Here is a 22,348-nt window from a genome sequence, read left to right as displayed (position 1 = left end):
TTAGTATTGTAGTTTGGCACAAAGTTAATATGATAAATAAATATACAAAATTTAAAATGCCAACAAGTGAATACAGTACCAAGAAATGTTCCAGAATTACACAAGGTAAAGTTTAAAACACTCCTGAATCCAAACAACAAGAAAGATTTGAATAATATTCCACAAAAAGAAAAAAATTAATGCTCCTCGAGTTAATGTGCAGATTTAGATGATCCCAGCAAAAAACACAAAAGATTTTATTTTATTTTTTAACTGGATACTAGATAAGCCAATGCTAATGCTATATGGAAAAAAAATCATAGTAAGAAAAGCAATGAAGTCGAATATTTCTATAAAATATTACTATGTTACAAAACTTCAGAATAAAAACAACATGGTACAGTGTTAACAAATCAATTAACATACAGTTTGCTACATTTAAAAAGCTAAAGAGAAAGTCATAGGGTTATCTCCATAGACTAATGAATCATAAGAGAAAATTGTATCATACAACAATCTGTTTTAAAAAAATCATTTGTAACTCATGTCACAAGGTTAGTTAATCCTCTTAGTATAAAAATATCTAAAGACCAATAATATAAAAAATAACCCAAGAAAAATGACCAGAAGATCTGAATTGATCATATAGAAAATGAAAATGCCTCTTAAATGTTAAAAATACCTCTCCATTTACTAAAGATAAGAAAAATACAAATTAAAACTACACTTAGATACCACTGTTCGCCTCTTAGATTGATTAAAATTTAAAACAGATTATACATTCTCCTGGTATTACCATGGGTGATGAGTAACTCATGTATTATTGTGGGGTGTAAACTGATGCATCCCCCACCCCCGGAGAACAAATGAATAACAGCTATAAAAGTTATAAACACATATACCCCCCAACCTACCAAATTCACTTCTGGGAATTTATTCACCAGAACTTGTACAGGTATGAGGTGAATAGTGCAATAGTCACCGCATCCTTTTCAGCAACAGTTGAAGATAGAAAAGAACCTAAAATTCCTTCAATATTAGGTTGGTTTCATAAATCATGGTAAATCTACATAATAAAATGTCTTGTAATTGTTAAATTAAAAGTGAACAAGAAAGACTTCCATGTCCTGAAACGGGAATGATTATAAGCGACATGAAACAAAAAGAAGGTGTAGAATAGAATGTAGAGTATCTTCCGTGTGTACTGAATACTTGCTGATTTTTATTTTTATTTTTCTCCCCCAACTAGAACGTAAGCTGATCAGATCAGGGACTTGCCTCTCACAACTTGTAGATGAGTGTATGTAAGGAGGGTGATGTGATGTGTGATTAAGCAGTCAGTAAGTGAAGCACTGATTAAGGTAGCTGAACCTGCATGGTGATGGTCAGGGAGACTTTGCAGAGGAAGCTGAGTAGAAGAAATAATATTTTGGCAAAAGAGGAAGGACTCTTCCAGATGGTCAAAGTAGCATGTGCAAGACCAGAGCTATGAGAGGACAAGGTTCTTTGGGAGTCGAGTGACTTTCTAAAGGCAGACTACTCCATGTTATACAATGGACAATTATCCCCACCATTTGAGATGTAGCCATAATGTACTGAAGAGGTATTATCTGAAATTTATTTAACATTTTAAAAACTTGCTTTTCTTTCTACTTTTAAAATCCCTCATTTAAAAACAGGAACCAAACTGTAAAAGGATCATTATCTGAAGTTAATATTTCTAGTGGTTAGAATACAAGGCAGAACTTTCTCTAATCTAATGTAAATATTAGCTCACATAACAACAGTTTGAACTCCATTTATAGGATAAACTGAGAGAAAATAAATTTTATGATACAATTGTTTATATGAGATTCTGAAGTTTATCATAATGGATATTTACTTCAAGAAACATTAATCATTGATTTAAAAGATTCATAACAAATACCTGAGATTTTTTTCAAAATGATTATGAAATCCATACACACTGAGAAAAGCCTCAGCTTATGTTGTACAGTAGAAGAAAAGAATAATTTAATAATCCTACTAAATATAAGGCGGTTCTTTTTCTTTTTTTTTTAATAAAGATTTTATTTATTTATTTATTTGACAGAGAGAGAGAGAGAGATTACGAATAGGCAGAGAAGCAGGCAGAGAGAGAGGGGAAGCAGGCTCCCTGCCAAGCAGAGAGCCTGATACGGGGCTCGATCCCAGGACCCTGGGATGATGACCGGAGCAGATGGCAGAGGCTTAACCCACTGAGCCACCCACGCACCCCAAGGAGGTTATTTTTCTAAATGACGTATTCACATACCGAAAGATGTATCAATGACACGACAGAGTTTTAATTATGGCTGCAGCTGAGATTTTGCCTCAGTTGTGAAAAACATATTTCAACCGAAATAATCATTAACTGTGAGATTTCACATGATGGTAATGAACTTAATATTTTACCTACATCGATGCCCACTTTTACTTTTAAAAGCCTCAGGGCAAGCTTTATTTTTAAAAGTTCACTTGCCAGAAGCACCTGGCTGGCTCAGTCGGTTGAGGGGCGGACTCTCAATTTTGGCTCAGGTCATGATCTCAGTCAGGGTCGTGGGATCAAGGCGCAAGGCAGGCTCCCCGCTTGAGATTCCCCTCTTCCCTCACCTGCTGCCCCTCCTGACCCCTGTGCTCGCCTGTGCTCTCTGTGTCTCAAATAAATAAATAAATAAATCTTTTAAAAACGTTCACTTGTCAAAATATTTCAATACAGTAAGTTTTGAGAGCACAGTATATTCCACAACAGGTTGGCATTTAGACTTACAGCTGAACAACAGATTTTGGTTGAATGGTCCAAAGAGAAGAAGTAAAGGGGACAGGATATATTTCACAATGCAGAAAATAGGAAAGGCAATGCCTCAGTTTTCACAAGACCATTTATGTGGCATTACACTAAATTCAATTCAAGCCACTGAGTTTTAGTTCAGAGTCCACTGATGAATTTCTCATTGTCTGAAGTTGACACTCTTTCTAAACGACACTATTCACTATTACTAAAATCTGAATTTCCAGTTTAATATGATCTATTCCAGTACCTCCCAAAATGTCTTGTTTTGAAGGGAGATATTTTAAATGGTCTCATTTATGTGCTCAAAAGTCTATGATTACATTTCAGTGATCCTCCATATTGCCAATGTTTATCTCATAAACAAAACAAAATAAAGAAAACAGGGGGGAAAACCTACTTAGGAAGTAAGAAGGAATATTCTACACATATGTAAATGGAAAATACCTAAACTTACATTTAATATGTCTCTGTGCCTTGGGGAACATGAGAAAGTTTAAGAGTGTCAGGAGGTTACTGTTCTTTAGTCACTGGTCATGAAATCTCTAGCATCGGAAAACTGGTCAGATTTTCAGCTGCACACATGGACGCTGCGAATCATCATCACATACCAATTCATTCTGTCCGACTCACTGAGTATTTCGCATGATGTTCCCAATAGGTGGTGTGTCCTCCACCCCTAGCACACACAGACTATGTGGGCTCATTCCCTCCCACCTCCACTGTCCACTCTTATTTTTTCTTTTTGTACTATGCCATTCAATCTTAAATGAATTGATTTTTTTTATTTTTAAAAAGATTATTTATTTACTTGTTCCCTCTCTCACTGTGTCTCTGTCACATAAATAAAATCTTTTAAAAAATTAAAATAGTTATTTACCCATAAAATTTATGACCTGATGATATTTACATATATAACTTTAAAGAATTATCAAATTTCTGATGGTAACCATAATCAATAATAAAATTAAAATTATACTTACCAAAGTTCTGAAATTTTTTGTTTTAAGATTTATTTATTTGAGAGAGTGAGCAAGTGAGAGAGGGAGAGAGAGCATGAGTTGGTGGGATGGGGCAGTGGGAGAGGGAGAAGCAAGCTCTCTGCTGAGCAGAGATCCAGATAAGGGGCTCAATCCCAGGACCCTGAGATCATGGCTTGAGCCAAAGGCAGACACTTAACCGACTGAGCTACCCAGGTGCCCCCTGAAATGTTTTTATGTTAAATATCAGAATCAGGGCCTATCTTAATTTGAAGACATAATTGAGCTATGTTAGTGAGTTAAATTGACCGGGAAAGCAAAACCACTATATAAAGTAGTTGTTTATGTGTGAGGTCCTTACGTTTTCTGTGATGTGTATTTATTGAAAAGCCCATTCTTATAGCAGTATAGAACTGTTGTAGGTACGGAGGGGACTCACTCTCACTGAGGCTCAGATTATATTTGCAGAAAAAGGAGGAGTTAGGGAATAAGTTCTAGCCTGAATGAATTAGAACCATTTACCATCATTTAGAACAGAGGCATTGACTATTTCATTTTTTTCTTTTTTTTTTTTTTTTTTACCATTTGAAAGGTGAGAAAAATGCTAGTTTGTTAGACAATCATTTCTTCTGTAGTTACATATCAAAAAATAACACATTGCACAAAATGCTTTCTATGGAAACATTCAGAATTTACCTCTTTGCATTTTCATTTTTAAAAATCTGAAGGCCAATATAGTGTCTATGAGACAGGTCATGAAAGTTAAGGGCAACGTGTCTTTTTCCCAGTCCTTTTCAATGGGATCAAAATAAAAACTGGGAGAAGCTTTCAATATGTTTTTCCTATTTAGGAACTTTTCTTTCATTCTTGTGTGTTTTCTAAAGGACTAGGTATTGTCATTTCTGTTTGTGGAGGGATATTAAAAATTCAAGAGCATGAGTTATGATGGTTGCTGGGAGTATCTGAGAACAACATCAAAGACCCAGTGTGCGAACATGGTATCACAGGAGGAATGATAGGGTTGTGCTTGCAAGTACTGGTGACATGTTCATAACCTAAATGTGAAAGAAACAAGTGACTACATGAAGGGAAAAATGTGTTCTTCTTAGGGGAAAAAAGAAAAGAAAAACCAACAACGGATTCCATAACTGAGTCAGGCCATCGTGTTTGACACTCTATTTACTGAATCTATAAAAAGCATTTTAACTTCATATCTGAAAAAGTTCAAAAAGGATATTATGATTGTTTCTAAGTGTCTGTCTCATTACTTAATGATGATATACTTCTTTTACATTTGCTTACTGAAGAGATTATATTTTGCTATGTAAGGGCTTAGTATGAAGGGAACCAGCCTCTAGACCCCATTGGAGATTCTAACTATTCCCCATTCATCACCCTTGGCCCCAGCACCCACATCACTCCTGAGTGGAAGTTATATAAGCCCATACTACCTTTCAGAGTGATGTAGCTAATCAAATTATTGGTTCTTATGCCAACAGGAAATCTTATTCAAAAGACATGGTTTAATCAAATTTTTCGCAACAAACTTTTAACAAAAAAGGACCAAACCAAGACATGTTGGCTGGGAAATGGGCATGACAGTTTCATGTCATTTCACTTAACCTTTGCAATAATACTCTGAGGTAGGTATTATTTCCACACTTCCTTTTGAGAAAAGGAAGGATTACAGAGGTTGGGTGATTACCCAAAGGAACATAACTAAGTAAGACCATATCCTGCTCAGTATATATAAGCAGGAACCCTGACCCAAAGCAAGAACCTGTGGTTGAGGTGGCAACAGCAGAAGGAAATTGAAGAACAGTGCTCAGAGTATCTTAACAAGCCAATAAGCAAGTAGAAGCTGAGACACCCAGAGCAGGAGCTAAAATAGACATGGGTAAGGTCAATGGTTTAATGAAGTTAGAGTAAAGTTGACACTTAGTATTCGTGAGTTTACTTCTAATATTTCTGCTCCTAATTAAATTACTTTTCTTTTTTGAAGCTTATTAGAATAAATCAATGTATCTTTCTTTCTTTCTTTCTTTCTTTCTTTAAATCTTTTCAGCATTCCCCTGGCCCCATCCAGCCACCCCCACACCCACAGGAGCCCCCCTCCAGTGAGGAGGGACAGCAAGTTTTTCTATATTTCAGTCATTCTTCACATGTAGTTAATGAGACACTTTGCAGAAAGGTACAGACAAGAGACAGTACAGTGAGCTAGAACAGAAATGGTCCTTGTCCACAGAGTTTAAAATCTACTGGGCCTGGCTGGGGGTAGGAACTAATTAAGTAGGTATTAATTCAACAAAAGGGTGGGTGGGTTCCTCCCATCCCTGCCTCCTGGTGTTCATGCCTTGTATCACCCCTTCCCTTGTAACTGTGGGTGGACCTGTGAGTCTTCATGGAGAAGCAAGCATCCAGGGGACATACTGAGGTGGCACAAATTGACAGAAGGAAAATGGACTGGAACCTAGATGTCTGATATAACCAACAGCTGAAAAAGACAGAGTTGCCAACATATTCCATTAAGAGTGAGATTTTGAGTGGACTGAGACCCTCAAAGAAATGAAACCGTAGACTCGGGAAGGTAAGTTCAGTTTCATCAACTTGAATTTTAAAGTTATTAAATGAAGGAAAGGAGAGTAAGAGAAGCAAAAGAAAAGAAAGTAACAGCTCTTCGTAGAGGCTCTTCATAATTCCCCAACAATTAGTAGTAAATGGGATCAAAGTACACTAGAATAGGGAGATAATAATGTAACTTTCTACATAACACGGCACTACAGTCTGATTACGGATGAGACAGTAATGTCAGTAACTTCAGTGATCAAAGCCATTATTTGAAGAAAATATTCATCAAAACAATTCCACAAATTGTAAATACAAACTCTCTTAGTTTTATGCCACGTAGCCATTAAAAAATGGCAGGTAGAGATACTCCACATAGTATGTGCACCAAAGTCCTGAGGCCATTAGTTGTGAACTGTTTCAAACCATCACTGATTTTTCATATGCTGCTTTTCTTCCTTTGCATCTTTATTCTGATACAAAGTATCCATAATTACTATGTTCTCTTAATAATGGGGGTATCTATTTTTAATCTTAATTAAATTCTAAATGTTAGTTCTTTGGGAAATGGTTGCAACTGTCTAAAATTAATTGCTGTACACTTTCACTAGATAAAAAGAAATTTAATCATTCGAATGGGATATTACAACAAAAAATGACATTTTTCTTATTAAACTTATTTTTACCCATAACCCCTTGTGAAATAAGAAAGTATTGAGATTTCTTCTTTAATGTCTGACATTTTTCAGGTTATTCAATATTTTCATGAAAAACAACATCAGTGATATATTTTTAATAGAAAATCCTATGCTACTGTAACTCTTACCCTACTAACTAGATTAAAATTTTTTTTGAAAAAAGATTTTATTTATTTATTTGACAGATTGAGATCACAAGTAGGCAGAGAGGCAGGCAGAGAGAGAGAGAGAGAGAGAGGAGGAAGCAGGTTCCCTGCTGAGCAGAGAGCCCGATGTGGGGCTCAATCCCAGGACCCTGAGATCATGACCTGAGCCGAAGGCAGAGGCTTTAATCCTCTGAGCCACCCAGGTACCCACTAGATTAAACTTTTGAAAAAAAAGTGTTAATTTAAATAAAATGATAAAAAAATTCTACTTACCAAAATAATATGTATGAGATAAAGTCTTTCCCCCATATTATCTTCCAATTGAACAATGTGAGCAATGTGAATCCAGGTGACTGACTCCTCAACTAGTCTTGTAGAAATGGTCCAAGAAGGGGCACCTGGGTGGCTCAGTCAGTTAAGTATCTACTTTCAGTTCAGGTCATGATCCCAGGGTCCTGGGATGGAGCCCCATGTTGGAACTCTGGTCGGCAGGGAGCCTGCTACCCTCCTCTCCCTCTTCTGTTCTCCCTGCTTGCTCTCTCTCTCTTTCTGTCTAATTAATTAATTAATTAATTAAATCTAAAAAATCATAATAATAATAAAAAGTAAACACATACAAATGGTCCAACAAGTTTAACTTAGGGATGCATGTGTTTCTCCTGATTTAAGTTCCTATAATTGTTTAATACTTTTTTAAAAAAAGATTTTATTTATTTATTTGACAGAGATCACAAGTCACCAGAGAGGGAGACAGAGAGATAGAGGGAGAAGCAGGCTCCCTGCCGAGCAGAGAGCCCAATGCGGGGCTCCATTCCAGGACCCCAGGACCATGAGCCTAGGCAGAGGCCCAAAGCACTGAGCCACCCAGGCGCCCCAATTGTTTACTACTTTTGAAAGCAACAGACACAAATGTTAACTGAGATTTCATTATGAGCCACTGCTCTAAGCAGTTGCTTGATTTTTATAAAATAATACTATGATTTAGATACTATCATTATCCTCACTATACAGATGAGGATACTGAGGTTTCAAGACTCTTGATAAACCGTCTAAAATAACACAAGTGTTAGTTGTTGAAACATAAATGTACATTGAAACCCTTATGATCAAGAATATTCACAAGCAAATGCAAAAATCACCTGGGGTATATATATTTTTAATCAATCAGAGATTCTATAAAAGCAGTTATCCCCCAGATTACTTAAAAATGCACTTAGGTTTCTGAGTTGTCAGAAATATATAATATTTTTCTTGAAAACTTTTCCATATATATTTTTTTTTACTTTCTCTTTTTTAATAATCTCTGTAATCAATTCCTTTACTTCAAAAAGCACTGACTGAGGCATCTAATTTAGTAAACTTGGAAAAGCATATTGTTTGTATATCACACGTTGAATTCTTTATAGTTGGAATGGGGATTGTTTATAGTCAAATAAAGAAATGGTGATTTAGGGGCGCCTGGGTGGCTCAGTGGGTTAAAGCCTCTGCCTTCGGCTCAGGTCATGATCCCAGGGACCTGGGATTGAGCCCCACATCGGGCTCTCTGTTCTGCAGGGAGCCTGCTTCCTCCTCTCTCTCTCTCTCTCTCTCTGCCTGCCTCTCTGCCTAATTGTGATCTCTGTCTGTCAAATAAATAAATAAATAAATAAAATCTTTAAAAAAAAAAAAAGAAATGGTGATTTAAAAAAATTCATTCAAGCACAAAATACATCACAAAAAATCTAAGGGAAAGTTAAATTCATTTTAAGACCCCACCATATGGAGCATAGGAAAGACAAAATAAAATAGAAAAGGAAGGTAATCTAAATGAAATATTGGCATGAATTCTATAAAGCCAATATTCCAAAGCTAATGAAGTAAAATTAAAAACCATTAAATTAGTTTATAAGTAGCTATTATCACATCAGGGCCACAAATCATTTCTACAAACTGAAATATGAACAATAACAATTAAGATGCAATCTCATTGCACTTGGACTAGAAATTTTAATCTTTTGCCACCAAAAACTAAAAATCAAGCAGGGAGTTCATTTACTTAGAATACATTAACAGAATTCTAAGAGAAGGTTTTGGAAGAGGTCTGATAAATAATAAAAAATAAAGGTTTTAATATGCTTTGTGTTCTTTGAACATCATAAATTTCCTAAAAGGAGTTTCAAATAGGTATTATCAAATGGAAAGCATCGCTTATTATAAAAACATCTTTGAGGCATGATATTCAAATTCACTAAGAGAAGACCACCAGGGATCCACTGAATATGATTTTGGATGCTAAGAGTTAGGAAATGAAATACCCAACTCTCCTTGATCTCCTTAGCAAGACTTTAATGGCAGAATCTCCAGTATGAAATCCCTGAATATTTCATGCACTGAATTAATTCAACTTATTCCACAAACCCCTTACCTCTCCTTATCCTGTATCTCACCAAAACAACTTTTCCCAGGCTCCTTAATCTGTGTTAAAAATGCAGTTCATCACTAGAGCAACTCAGCAAATGAGAAAATTACATCACAATCAGTTCTAAATAGTACATTTCCACAAAAGACTGATTACATAATGTCCTTTAATTCGACAATTTATTACCATACATTTAATAATTTTAGTCTGTGTTTAGGAATATAAACCTGACTGAAGTTTTTTTTTTCTCTTCCTTTTCCTCTTTCTCGTCCTCTTTCCCTCCCCCTCCCCCTTCATCTTCCTCATTCAGTCCCTTCCTCTTCCATCCCCAGCCTTCTTTCTTTCTCTCAGTCAAAGTCATAACTGAAAACTAAATACAATAGTCTGACTGCTTTCATGGCCTCAAAACATGTTTTGAATCAAATTGTTAGAACATAGCTAAAAAAAAAAAAAAACATGGAATATTTGGGGTACATCATAATTGTTTATTTTTAGAAATCTGTAACAGCAACTGGAGATAAATCTGAATGCCTGTCGTCTCATATCGTAATGCCTTGTATAACCTAGGCTCAAGTAAAAGTATATCACCTAAGATTCTCATCAAAAAATTATGTTTTGCAGAATCAAAAAGTTCCACAAAAGTTGTTTTATTCAGAAGTAATGAGAAATTTATTCATTCAAATAGCTTTTATATATTCTTAATTTTCATAATAAAATTTTGGCAGCTGAACCTTAAGAAATAGGCATATAGTAGTCCTTTATACTTGAGAAAAGGAAAGAGAGGAGGTTATAGTCAAGTTTTTACAAATCTGTCTGGACTTACCCCTGCTTTACTGCATCCACCTACCGCAAAAGGGTGGTTGGGGATAAAGGTCACTGAAGTCATCGATATAGTTGATGACACCCATATTTCCATCAAACTGGTTTCAGTTTCTAACATATTCCTAGATGCAGTCCACTGTGTTCTGATGCTTCATTTTTATTGTTTGACAATCACAGTTTAAAAGCGAGAAGAAATCTTAGCAAATCCCCCATGCCTAATTATTTTTCCCCACAAGGAGAGCTGAAGAGACCTGAGTCTGTAAACTTGTTCCATGTGAACAGCCAATGGCTTCCATCTGTCTTTAAGATAAGAACTGACATTCCTTATTCGGAACGCAAGGAACTCCATCTCCTGGTCTCCGACTGGGATGCAGGTAAAACCACCCTGCCTTGAACATGCTCCTGCTGCCTGTTCCCCTCCAGTCTCAGTAAGACTTGGGAGAATTTCTGCAGTCAGCTCAAGTATCCCCTCCTCAACAAAGATTTCTCCAATCTATCCTTCCTTTTGCTGGTCACATAGAAAGGACAGTAGGAGCTCATTCATATCTGTATACCCTTTGTACTGCATACTGTTTTGCCTACAGTAGATCTCAAGAAATAGTTTTTTAGCTAATAAATGAAATAACTACATGACATTTAATTAATGATTTAGCATCCTTCTGCCCAAACATCCAATTAATCCTTCCCCTCTAACCACAAACTTTCTATGTCCTCTTGGCTCAACTTTTAACTCTATCCTGCTTTCTTCATTCCATTAGCCATGACCATATTTTAGGTAGTGAGCAGCTCACTTCTGTATGACTGCTGACATCCTTTAAGTGACATATATATGTTTCTGTTCTTGACCTCTTTCAGAGTGCTGCCATCTTTTATAATAGATCATTAATCTGTACAACTTTTTATCACCTCCTCTGCTACTCTCCTGCTTTGAATTGTGATCCCCTGCCTGCTTTCTGTAATGGCTCCCCAGCTGGTCTTCCAAAGTCTACCCTTACTGTCTGTCCTATAGTCTGTTTCCAACAAAGACACCAGAGGGATCATTTTGCAAGTTGCTGTGTCATGTCCTATTTCTGGCCAAATGGGAATGGAGCCCGTGTCTCCATATAACCTTGTTTAAGGGCCTACATTTTCTGGCCCCTCTCTCTCTCTAATTTCACATACTAATCTCCAGTAGGCTCAATCTATTCCAGCCATGCTAGCCACTTTGCTATTCCTCAAATATTCAAGACACATTCATGTCTGAGAACTTTTATGCTTAGATACTTCTTCTGCCTGGAACTGACTTCACCAGATAACTGCTCGACCCAAACCCCACCTCCTTTACCTCTTCATTCACATTTTATTTTCCCAGTGTGGGCTTTCTTGAATACCTTTTAAATATGCCATGTTGCCAAGGATTCCATGGATAGTGCTGTTATACCTTCTTTTCCCTCCTGTTTTTCCACGTGTCTAAAGGACTTACCAACTTCAAACACATTAAATAATTTCCCCCTTATTCTAGGTATGGTTTGTCTTCTCTTGATGGAATGTATATGAGGACAAGCATCTTTGCTTTGTTTGCCCATACATCCCACTTTAAAAATTGCCTGGAATATATATAAATATATGATGCTCAATAAATATTCATTTAATGACTGTGAAGGTACTACAGGAGTGTTATACAATTATAAGTCAAAATTATTCCACAGTATTCACTGAAAATACTAAGTTCTTTTTATAAACAATCATAGATTTATTTTTTTCGGGGGAGGGGGGTGGCTCTTCATTGTGGTTGCTCCACGCTCTATTCACCTAGTATCAGCCGAAGTTGTTTCTCCCAGCTCCCAAGGACAGTATCTTCTAGCTAATCAAAACTCCTTAGATGACCAAACACAAACGGAGAAGGGTTTAAATGTACTGAAACTCTGACCTCAGGGCAGATCCATTGGGTAGGATTTAGACCTGGTTGCCAGGTACCCAATCTCCCAATCACATTCCCAGGCTGCTCCTCACGTCAGCACATTAACACTGCAGAACCGCCCTGCAGAGTGAGAAGAAAGGCTTGGACACAAAAGCTACAACTGCTATAGTTCAAGGAGATACTGGAATCCTGACATAACAGCAATTCAGGTACATATAAGGAAGGTGGAGCTAGTGCATAAGAATAAGGGTAAGAGAAAACAGTAGAAAACAAACAAACAAACAAACAAAACAAAAAAACAAACAAAAAAAAAACAACTGAGAGAAAGGCAGTGGGTGACCAGCACTTTCGGAGGAAAAGTAAAAGCATAGCTAAGTGACAGAAGAAGATTCAAAGGTGTTGGTAACAAACAAAAATCTCAAAAACTGACAAAACAGGTTGCTTAGCTCGTAAATTGTACATTCATCCCTTGATGTCAGCAATTAGTTGCCAAGAATGACTATTAAAAGGCTTGACATGTCTGCAATATTAGGTAAAATATTACCAACTCGCTCTGAGTTAGTAGAAAAGATCTCTATCAAATCTTATTTTCCAAAAAAACATTCATCTGTTCACAATTACTCTGCACTTTCTAAGTTTACTGATTTAACGCTGCTCTGGAAAATAATATGAGACGGTATCACGAAACTCAATTTCTTTTCCTCTTCTCATTTGCTCACTCATCTGTAAATACTGTTTGGAGTGTTTCACTTGGTTCTGTTACATATTCATTACATCTTCAAATCTGACTCAACAGGAGGTTTGTTCAAGTATGTCCAGAGATCTAAGAGTATGACAAGTGAAGTTTATAAAATAAAAAAGCACTTCCTGATATCGTGAGTTTTGGTTAATGAAAATTATTTCCTAAAGTTTTGGAATAACATGGTATCCTTAAAAGAGCTAAGTCAATTATTTTCCTGGTAGGAAAGCTTTATTAACAATTAAATCATTTGAAAATTTTCTGTATCTACTTTCTGGAAATATATTATTATCTTGAAAGACTGGTTTATAATCCTTTGAGGTAATATTGATATTAAAAGCACAAAAACAGAGAGATGTCTGAATTTAGGACTTCTGAAAGGACCAGTTGCAATGTTGATTAAAATACTCATGAAGGATTTTTTAAATTGTCTGTAACTAGTTTTCCTGGATATATTTGGTCTTTGTAGAAGCATATGGAAATGCATATTTAATTTGACAGTATTTTGAAAATCATGCCCCCTTCAGAATAACTTGCGAAGTAGAACTGCTTCCATATGCTAGAAGATGGTTTGTCTATTATGCTAAGAGTAAAGAAAGACATATATTCAACAACAAAATTTTTAAAAGTATTTTTTGGGGCACTCCAGATTAAGAAAGTAAAGAAAGATCATAAGGACAATGTCAGTCTATCACTTCTTGGCCTTTTGGTTAGCCAAAAGTAGGACAATGTCACTCTAATTGAAAATTTTAAAATTAATTTATAATCAATTTTTAAGCTATCACCTTGAACACATCAAGATGAATTCTCACAAGAATCACAGGGTCCTTAAAAAAAAAAAAAAAAAAAAAACAAGGCCATTTTCTGCCTAAGTTTCCATGGCTTGTACCAAACTTCTACCAAGTCTTCTGAGATCTTAACCAAAGCTGATTGGAGCAGAGAAAAGAGCAAGAAATACTCTCTATACATGGACGGATCATGACAAAGAACGAGACCTCAACTCTAGAGAAAATTATCATTTCTTCCCAATCAAATATTCTCCTTTGGCATCGAGAAAACACAGGTAAACAAAGAAAAAAAGAAAACCCATCACATGAGCTCAGACCTTTGTTTGGAACAATATATGACAAGAGTTCTTATCATCTGTGAAGTTACCGGCAGTCTTGGAAGTACCTGGACCCATTAGGTCTGTGTGTAACGACCAAGTTCCCCGTACTGCCCTGCACAGCAGGTTATCACTGTAGCATGGCTCTTTTGGCAAATCTTCAAGAGCAAGAGAGCTACATGTATATTTCTCAGATAAAAGTTTAGCAATAGTTCTTCATAGTTAATATAAAACAACAACAAAACCCCCTGCAGATTTCAAAGGTCATTTCAGGGGCAAAACTTGCAGTTATTAAAATAAGAGCTGAAGCTCTTTGACAAGTTTTAGTTTTGGTGTCTGAAAGGTTCATTGACCTCATATATCTTCAGAGACACTAGACTGCAATTTTAGAAGAGAAAATAAATTTTGAGATTTCAAAAGACTCCAATTTCCCCAAATTAATGATTATGTCATCATTATCTGAGAAGAATGATTTGCAAGGAACAATGGCTTTAATGTATCTTTTTATACTGATAATTACTATTTTGGCTTTCCTTTAGAGCCAGGATTACTTTATCTCCTGAGCTTAAAAAAAAAAAAAAAAAAAAGATATTATTTACTGAACTTATTTCTAATCATGATCACACCTAACAGTATAAATGTTATTTTTATGATCACAGTTTAAATTCACAACACAGAAAAACCACCTAGGTAATTTTGCATAGTACAAATTGTCAAGCACAGAGTTACTAATCTAAAATGGTTTCTGAATGAAGATACGTGTAGGTTGTATGTCATGATTCCATAGTTGAGTTTTCTTCAACCAAAGTATGATCTCTTGGACCCCTCACAGTTAAGATTTGGGGACTAGGACTTAGTATAACCTAATCCATGAGCATGTCTTTGAAATTAGGTATGAGCATGAAACAAACTCGATTTCACCACTGTTTATAATTTCTAAAATACTGTAGAACGGGAATAGAGCAATTTTATGATAATAAGCAAACTTTTAAATGTTAAGCCAATAATTCAGATTCCATAAAAATTCTAGTAAAAAGTGTAAGGAGGAAATGATCACCTGATATATCCCTTTAAGAAATGTCATTTAAGTAATTGTTCTTTATATTTTCTTAAATATGAAACTAACCAAGTGAAGTCTTTCTCATAAGCAACAATTTCAGCTTTCAAAGTAATAGAGAGTAAATTTATTCGCTTAGTTAACACAGCATTCCATTTAGCAGAGGATTTGTAACTAAATTCCCCCCCACCTTACTCAAGCTTTTCCAAAGCACTTGAGTTAGACATTAATCCCTCCGTTGCTCCTATGGCACTGTCTGATAAGTCTCCTAGCAATTTCTTTTTTAAAGATTTTAATTTATTTGACAGAGAGATAGGGAGAGCAGGAACACAGGCAGAGGGAGAGGGAGAGGAAGAAGCAGGCCTCCCCCCAAGCAGGGAACCCGATGGGGGGCTTGATCTCACATGACCTGAGCCGCAGGCAGATGCCTGACTGAGCCACCCAGGAGCCCCTCACCTAGCAATTAAGAAGCTGCCTATGGCACATATTCTAACCTTATGTTACCTGTCATTTAAATCATTTATTCAGTTACTAAAATAATCTCTCCAAGTGGATTATAAATTAAAATCATAGCAATATCTTATATTTACTTCCACCTGTGAAAGCTACTTGCACAAAAATATGTGTTGGTTACATCTGTTCATGTCTTCTTAATCGACTCAGGATCATTCTCTTTACATGACAAAGAAATGAGTACCTTAGAAAGGACACTTGTTGGGAGTAAGATAAAACGGAAGTTTTACCATGTTTAATTCCTGCGATTAGAGAGATACATGGGTATCTCTGGAACTCTTCACTATTTGATGACCAATACAAAAAGACCATTTAAAATAAAATTCACTTTAAGCCAATAACCATATTTTATAGTAATTAATGGGAAAACTTAAAGGTGATTGAGAAGCTCTTAAAAAATAAGTTTAAAATTATATAAAAATTAGGGGCCTCTGGGTGGCTCAGTTAGTTGAACAATAGCCTTAGGCTCCAGTTATGATCCTGGGATTGATTCCTGCGTCGGTCTCCCTGCTCAGCAGAGCCTGCTTCTCCCTCTTCACCGCTCATGCTCTCACTCTTGCTCATTGTCTCTCTTTTAAATAAATAAATAAATACTTTTTTAAAGATTGCATAAAAACTAACTTGTAATTTGATAAACTCAAAATATAATGTGCTAATTGTTAGAAAGAAAAAATAATAAAGTGTTCATTTTTGGTGTATTTTTAAAAAATATTGAGATAAAAAAATACAAACTTTCATATTACATTTAACTTTTTTGGCATGACCACAGAAAAGATCATTTCTATAAAAATTTTTGAAGCATTCATCATTTCCTTTTAATCCCTGATATTCAAGTCATTTACTTTTGAAGTACCGTGTCTAATTTCCTCTACTTCATCTGTTACTGGTTCTAACTCTGACAGAGTCTCACTGTCCATAGTTTTTTGATTCAGCAGTTCTTTAGTATCACTTAAAGTATCACTTTAGTTTCACCAGGAAATTTTGAATCTCTTGAAACATTTTACTTTACAATCCATTTTCATTATGTTTTCATTGTGTTTTCTGATATTTATAACATTCTATAATCAGCAAAAGACCAAAACTTTTTACAATAATTCATAGATATAGATGAAGGGAAAATTTCCTATTATGACAATCTTTGCTTTCCTACATTACCATGTATCTTTGGGAACTGGTTTAATGCTTTGATAATCAGAAAATCTTGTAATCTGAAGTCAGATTAAAGTAAGAGCTAAAAAGCAAGCAAGTGGCAAAGCTGTGTCTTCTACAAATGCCTACTGTTGAAATCGTGTGTGGATGAGGTATTTCTGGGCTCGGGGGCCAAGGGTTGAGGCATTGAGAGAATCAGTGAAAAAGTGAAAGGGTAAACTTTGTAAAATATAGAAGAGTCATCACATAAATTGGAGCAGAAGCAGAAGAAAACGGCACAATGGAGGCTTAGGGCTGTGGGTGGAAGCACAGGAGATGGCCAAGGATCTCTAATATGGCTGAGAAGTCAAAAAGTCGTGGCTAAGAAGTGATCCATGTTCGTACTAAAAACTGAATGTAAGAAACAGGCTAAATGGGTAGAACAGATACCCTGGGAGAATCTGAACTAGAGATTCTGTCAAAACGCTGAGAAATCTATAGATATTGGCCTATCATATTTTAAAGGATCTAGAGACATGAATTTACATACTTTACTGGTGTCACCTACACTTTCTTACTCTTTAGCGTTTAACAAGGAGACCTTACGCAGGTACGAGACAAGGTTGTGATAAGTAGTTAATTCCGAAAGGATCACTAAGAAACCAAAACAAGGTTTAAATTATAGGTTAAGTTTTGGATGATGGCATTCTTCAACACTGCCTGGAAAAGTATGTAGAATCAATGTATCAAGTCAGCATTCCCCAGAACAAATGTGCATTAGATGATCTCCCCTCGTAATATTAATCATCCAGTTGGGCCAAGCACGGCATATTTCTTCATGCCTCTTTTTATCCTTTCTTAGACGTTCCTGAATATTGTTTGACATGTCTTCTTCTTCTTCTTTTTTTTTTTAAGTTGCCAAATAAAAATAGTAGTAATAACTTACATCTCTGACTTCTAAAATTTGCCTTAACTATGCACTGAGGTTGTCTAGTCTCTTTGGCTAGTTCTTTTTAGCATTCAAATGACTTTTTAAAATAAAGGAGATGACTCAAGCCCTCAATAAAACCTTAAAAATGACAGCTCTATTTATAGGCCTCAATCAAACACCTCTAGCTGATTATGGAAATGTACTGGCATGATTTAAACTTCTAGCATTTTCATCAAAATTATCAGTATGCTCCATTCTTGGTCACTCAAAAAGCGCGCGCGCACACACACACACACACACACACACACAATCCCAGGGGAAATGGACATTTCAAGGGATCTAATACAGTGGAGTATTTGAAGGTTTGTTATGCCAGCACGGAAAGTAAAGAACAGCCATTGTCTAGTACGTATGGTTTGAATGGATGGGGAAAAAATAAGTGACAGAAGGAATCTTAATAGTGCATATGATCCACTCCTGCTCTTATTCTAGTCTCTCAAAAGAAAAAAAAATTGTGTTATGTGTGGTGGGGGGGGTGTTGAACTATAGTCTATGGACTCTTACAGAACAATCACTTTATGAGATTCAGATATTTTTGAATCCCATAAAATTAAAAAGTATTGATTTAAAGTATATCAGGAAAGTCAACATTTATGAAGTAAAAAAGGAAATCAAAGTATGTAAGTCCTTTTTTTTTAGTGACAAACTTCTGATCCTCAAATACCTACAATTAAAAATATTTCCCTTTATATCTCAGAATGATTATTATTAATTTTATAGACTGAGTTGCAGTCAGCCTTGAACGAAAAAAAAAAAAAAGTAACATTTACTCACAACCAGTTCTAATTTAGAGTAATTCTTAGCTACAGACAACGTTTAGAATATGACACTGGAATGAGAAAAGGTAGTGATAAACTAGGACAAGGTCAAATGCTAGTTAAGAAAAACAGCTTGAGTTATGATGCTTAATGCAGCGGATCGACTATGGACTGTACTCTCTTTCTCTTTATTGGCAAAAGATTCTTGGAAAAAGTCTTAGGTCATCTGTTTGAACAATGGCCAAAATGCCTATTTAAACAAAAAAAAAAAAAAAAAAAAAGAAAGAAAGAAAGAAGAAGAAGAAGTAGTGAAATTCTTGGTACAGATGTAATTTACCAGTTGCTAATGGAAACATATAAGAAATACTTCAAAGTTATACACTGAATACTAAACTTTAGAATGCAGGGCTACATATCTTGGGATCCACTCTCTACACCGGGTGGGTCAGTCGCTTCCATAATGCCCTTCTTCACCACCCTTGATGAACATTTTTGCATTCTGTTTAATCACAAACTTAGCCTGCCCCCAATCCTAACTTTGACCTTCATCCTGGTTTCATTTCTTTATTGAAGTATTTGACTATACAATATTGCACTATTGTCAAATAACATAAAAAAACTAATTTAAATATATAAAATTAAAACTTCTTGAGAAAGAATAAACGGCTGGATAATGAAATGTCATTTGTATACTATTTATTTGCAATAACATGCTTAGCCACTAGATGTCACCCTTTAAAAAAGCAATAGCGTTTACTCCACAAAGTTTGTTACATTAATAGCAGTTACTTCCCACTATTGGATAGAAGTTGGCTCCACTGGAATTAATTACTTGGGCATGATAGAAAAAGAAGCTTTAACAACAAACACACACCACCAGCTGGGGTTTTCTGTAGAGAGGGCTTCATGAGTCAAGCCTGATTTGAGTCTTGTCAGTCTCCAAAGCCAGAGAGTTAAAATGCGACAACAGATCATAATGTGTAATTCTCAAAAAATTTAAAAGCAAGGCTCTCGTACAAAGAGCTCATTCAACTTATTAATGAATGAGGAACCAAGAAGATGGTAAGCCCTGTACAAGAGAGAGTTTCTGGAATGGAGACTTACACAATCAGTTTCTCAAAGGTCTGATGAAATGAACTTGGTTATGGATGTAAAACTGTTTAATGTCTTCAAAGTCATAAACCATAACCTCTGAGATTGTGTTTTCTACTTAAGAAAAATGATCTCTACTATGTCCACTAGTCCAAGGTCTACTAGTTAACATCCAGTGAAGCAACAAACGATTTAACTTCCATGAAGGACCACAGATAATGCTTAAACCACTGTGCTTAGCATTGTACAAGTGCACTATCCTATTTTATTCTCAGAATCATTGCCTATGAGGTAGATGTTGGTATGACCTGTATATAAAGGATACAACACGGAGAGATCAAGGAACATTCAGGAACATTCTTCAGGTTATAGACCAGTGAGTGATCAAGGAGTAATATGAAGCTGTTCCGTCTATACAGTCTTTCTCCTGGGACCAAAAATTTAACACATACAGTGTTCTAGAAGACGTCAGGATTCTGCCCACTACAACCCCTCCCCCTCTCTTGTTCCTCATCTATGAAGGGTAAATAGTGATAAAAGAACTCTCAAATGCAACAGATCTCTAAGATCAGAATTTAACTGCTGATCCTTACATTCTCGAGAATTTGTGTAGATTATGTACATATCCCCCAACTACTCCACCAGCTTGTCTTTGGGTTGATGTAATACGTCCGATCCTTTATTACAATTTAAACAAGTGGAGAGTGGGAAATGCGAGTAGTGAGGCTTCACCCAGGAGAAGAAATATCCTATATACTGTCTACGTGGCAAGCAGTTGTGCTAGGTAAAACACCATCAGCGGGGTTTGCTAAAAATGAGAAAGAGACCTTTTAAAATAGGCATGGCACTCCTATAACATAGTAATGCTTTATGTTCTTTTCAGAGAATTTGGGACATAGGGAGAAATATAATGTACTGACAGTGTATTTGTGGAAGATGTCTTCCTGCCAAAATACCTGTCTAAAGAAAATGCTCTATTTAATTTTAAAACTTTAAAATCTTGAAGAAGTTTTCGACATGATTAAGTGATCTGTAGCAAATCATCTTAAATTTCTTGGATTTATATGTGTAAAACCTCAGAAATGTGAGGTGCTCGAAGTTTTATTACTAATTCAGCTTCAATTCTTGTCAAGATTACTCCACTCAGCCAGTGGCTGAGAAGACTCAGGAAACTAATCAAACATTATTATATTACCTATTATGAGTCTAGACAGTCTTCATCACACACACTCTGACACAACAACTATGAAAGGGGCTTTTTGCAGAATATTGTATCTGTATCTCCACACCAGATAAAAACAAACGTACAAGTTCCCCAGTCAAATAAAAATGTATGTATGTGTTAATAGATCACATTTGCATTTATACTTGCTCTAAAAAATGAAAAAGTTATATAAAGTAGAAAAGTATTGCTTTTTATGCAGTCAGCCTGTGTTGTTCGATGTTCAGCTTCTTCAGTTTTCATGGATTATAAAATCTTTTAGGACAGAAGATAATCCTTACAAGACTATCGTATAATGTTTCTAGCTTTAAAGGTAGATGTAATTTTAATAATAACATACCACATTTAAGGCTCGATTAGGCATAGCTCTGGTTGCCTTTGATTTATTCATCAATGTGAGGAATCTGAAATTTTCTGAAGTCTAATTTTTGAGCAAAAATAAGTCGTCTCTTTGCATTAAACCATCTGCTCCACATGATTACAGTGACTCATTTTTAGCATTGAAGCTTCCCTTTTTGTGATTAAATTTCTGTTCAACCAACTGAACTCTTTGAAAAGCATTTATTTCTGATAAAGTGCATCATTGTTAATAGAGTAATAATTATAATCAATCCAGATTCTTACTGGATACCACCTTAATGAACTCATATAAATTTAGCATATTATTAACGCAAATTAATTTATTCATCACCGAAGAATGTAAAGATGGTACTCACGCAGGTTTAATTGTATGGGCATGCTTTTCATGGACAAAGGCACCAGCAAGACCTCCTGCTCCTGAGTTTAAATACTGGATTGAAAAGAAATTAAATTGTATGACAAAAATAAATAATGAAATCATTTGATTTTTTTTTGTTATGAAACCAACTTTTGACTAGCTAAAAATGTATGATTATTTGAGCTTTTATAATAAAGCAGAATTTTGCATCACCTTATTCAAAGAAAAAAAAAAATAAACATAGCATTATCAATTGAGAATAAATACCTATTACTTACCTGGCCAAATTTTGCCAACTAATACATACAGTTCCAATGAAGTCTATCTAATTTTAATGTTTATTCATTTCAATTATTTTGTCACAAAAATATTTAAATAATAGAAAAGCATATTTTAAAAACACTAAGTTAAAATAAAATTGGTTTCAGGGGCACCCGGGTGGCTCAGTAGTTAAGCATCTGCCTTCGGCACAGGTCATGATCCCAAGGTCCTGGGATAGAGCCCCACATCCTGCTTCCTGTTTGGCAGGAAGCCTGCTTCTTCCTCTCCCACTCCCTCTACTTGGTGTTCCCTCTTCACTGTCTCTCTCTGTCAAATAAATAAATAAAATCTTAAAAAGAAATAAAAAATACAAAAGTAAAATTGGTTTCATTTCCATGATTCCTGTCAGTTGTCTTCAGATGTCAATAACAAGTTGATTCCATAATAATTATCTTTACATAGTAGAA

General features: G+C 35.5%; 1 protein-coding gene across 7 annotated transcripts in view; it reads right to left on the bottom strand.

The window, feature by feature from the left end:
• KYNU (kynureninase) overlaps positions 1-22,348 on the bottom strand; it is a 131,603-nt gene that overhangs the window by 22,440 nt on the left and 86,815 nt on the right. For 6 of the 7 annotated variants that reach the window (XR_199834.3, XM_013059080.2, XM_013059082.2 and 3 more), the window contains one exon: positions 21,619-21,692. Coding sequence is in view for 6 of the 7 variants with exons in the window: in XM_013059080.2 (XP_012914534.1) it covers positions 21,619-21,692 (74 nt within the window). In the remaining variant the exon portion in view is untranslated. Of the gene's footprint in view, positions 1-19,285; positions 20,108-21,618; positions 21,693-22,348 lie in introns of those variants that run through there. The other variant, XM_045066476.1, reaches the window with a different exon arrangement.

Source organism: Mustela putorius, unplaced genomic scaffold (genome assembly GCF_011764305.1).
Source record: "Mustela putorius furo isolate JIRA1106 unplaced genomic scaffold, ASM1176430v1.1 tig00003867_pilon_pilon_pilon, whole genome shotgun sequence".
Classification (NCBI taxonomy): domain Eukaryota; kingdom Metazoa; phylum Chordata; class Mammalia; order Carnivora; family Mustelidae; genus Mustela; species Mustela putorius.
This window is presented reverse-complemented; position numbering and strand designations above follow the sequence as displayed.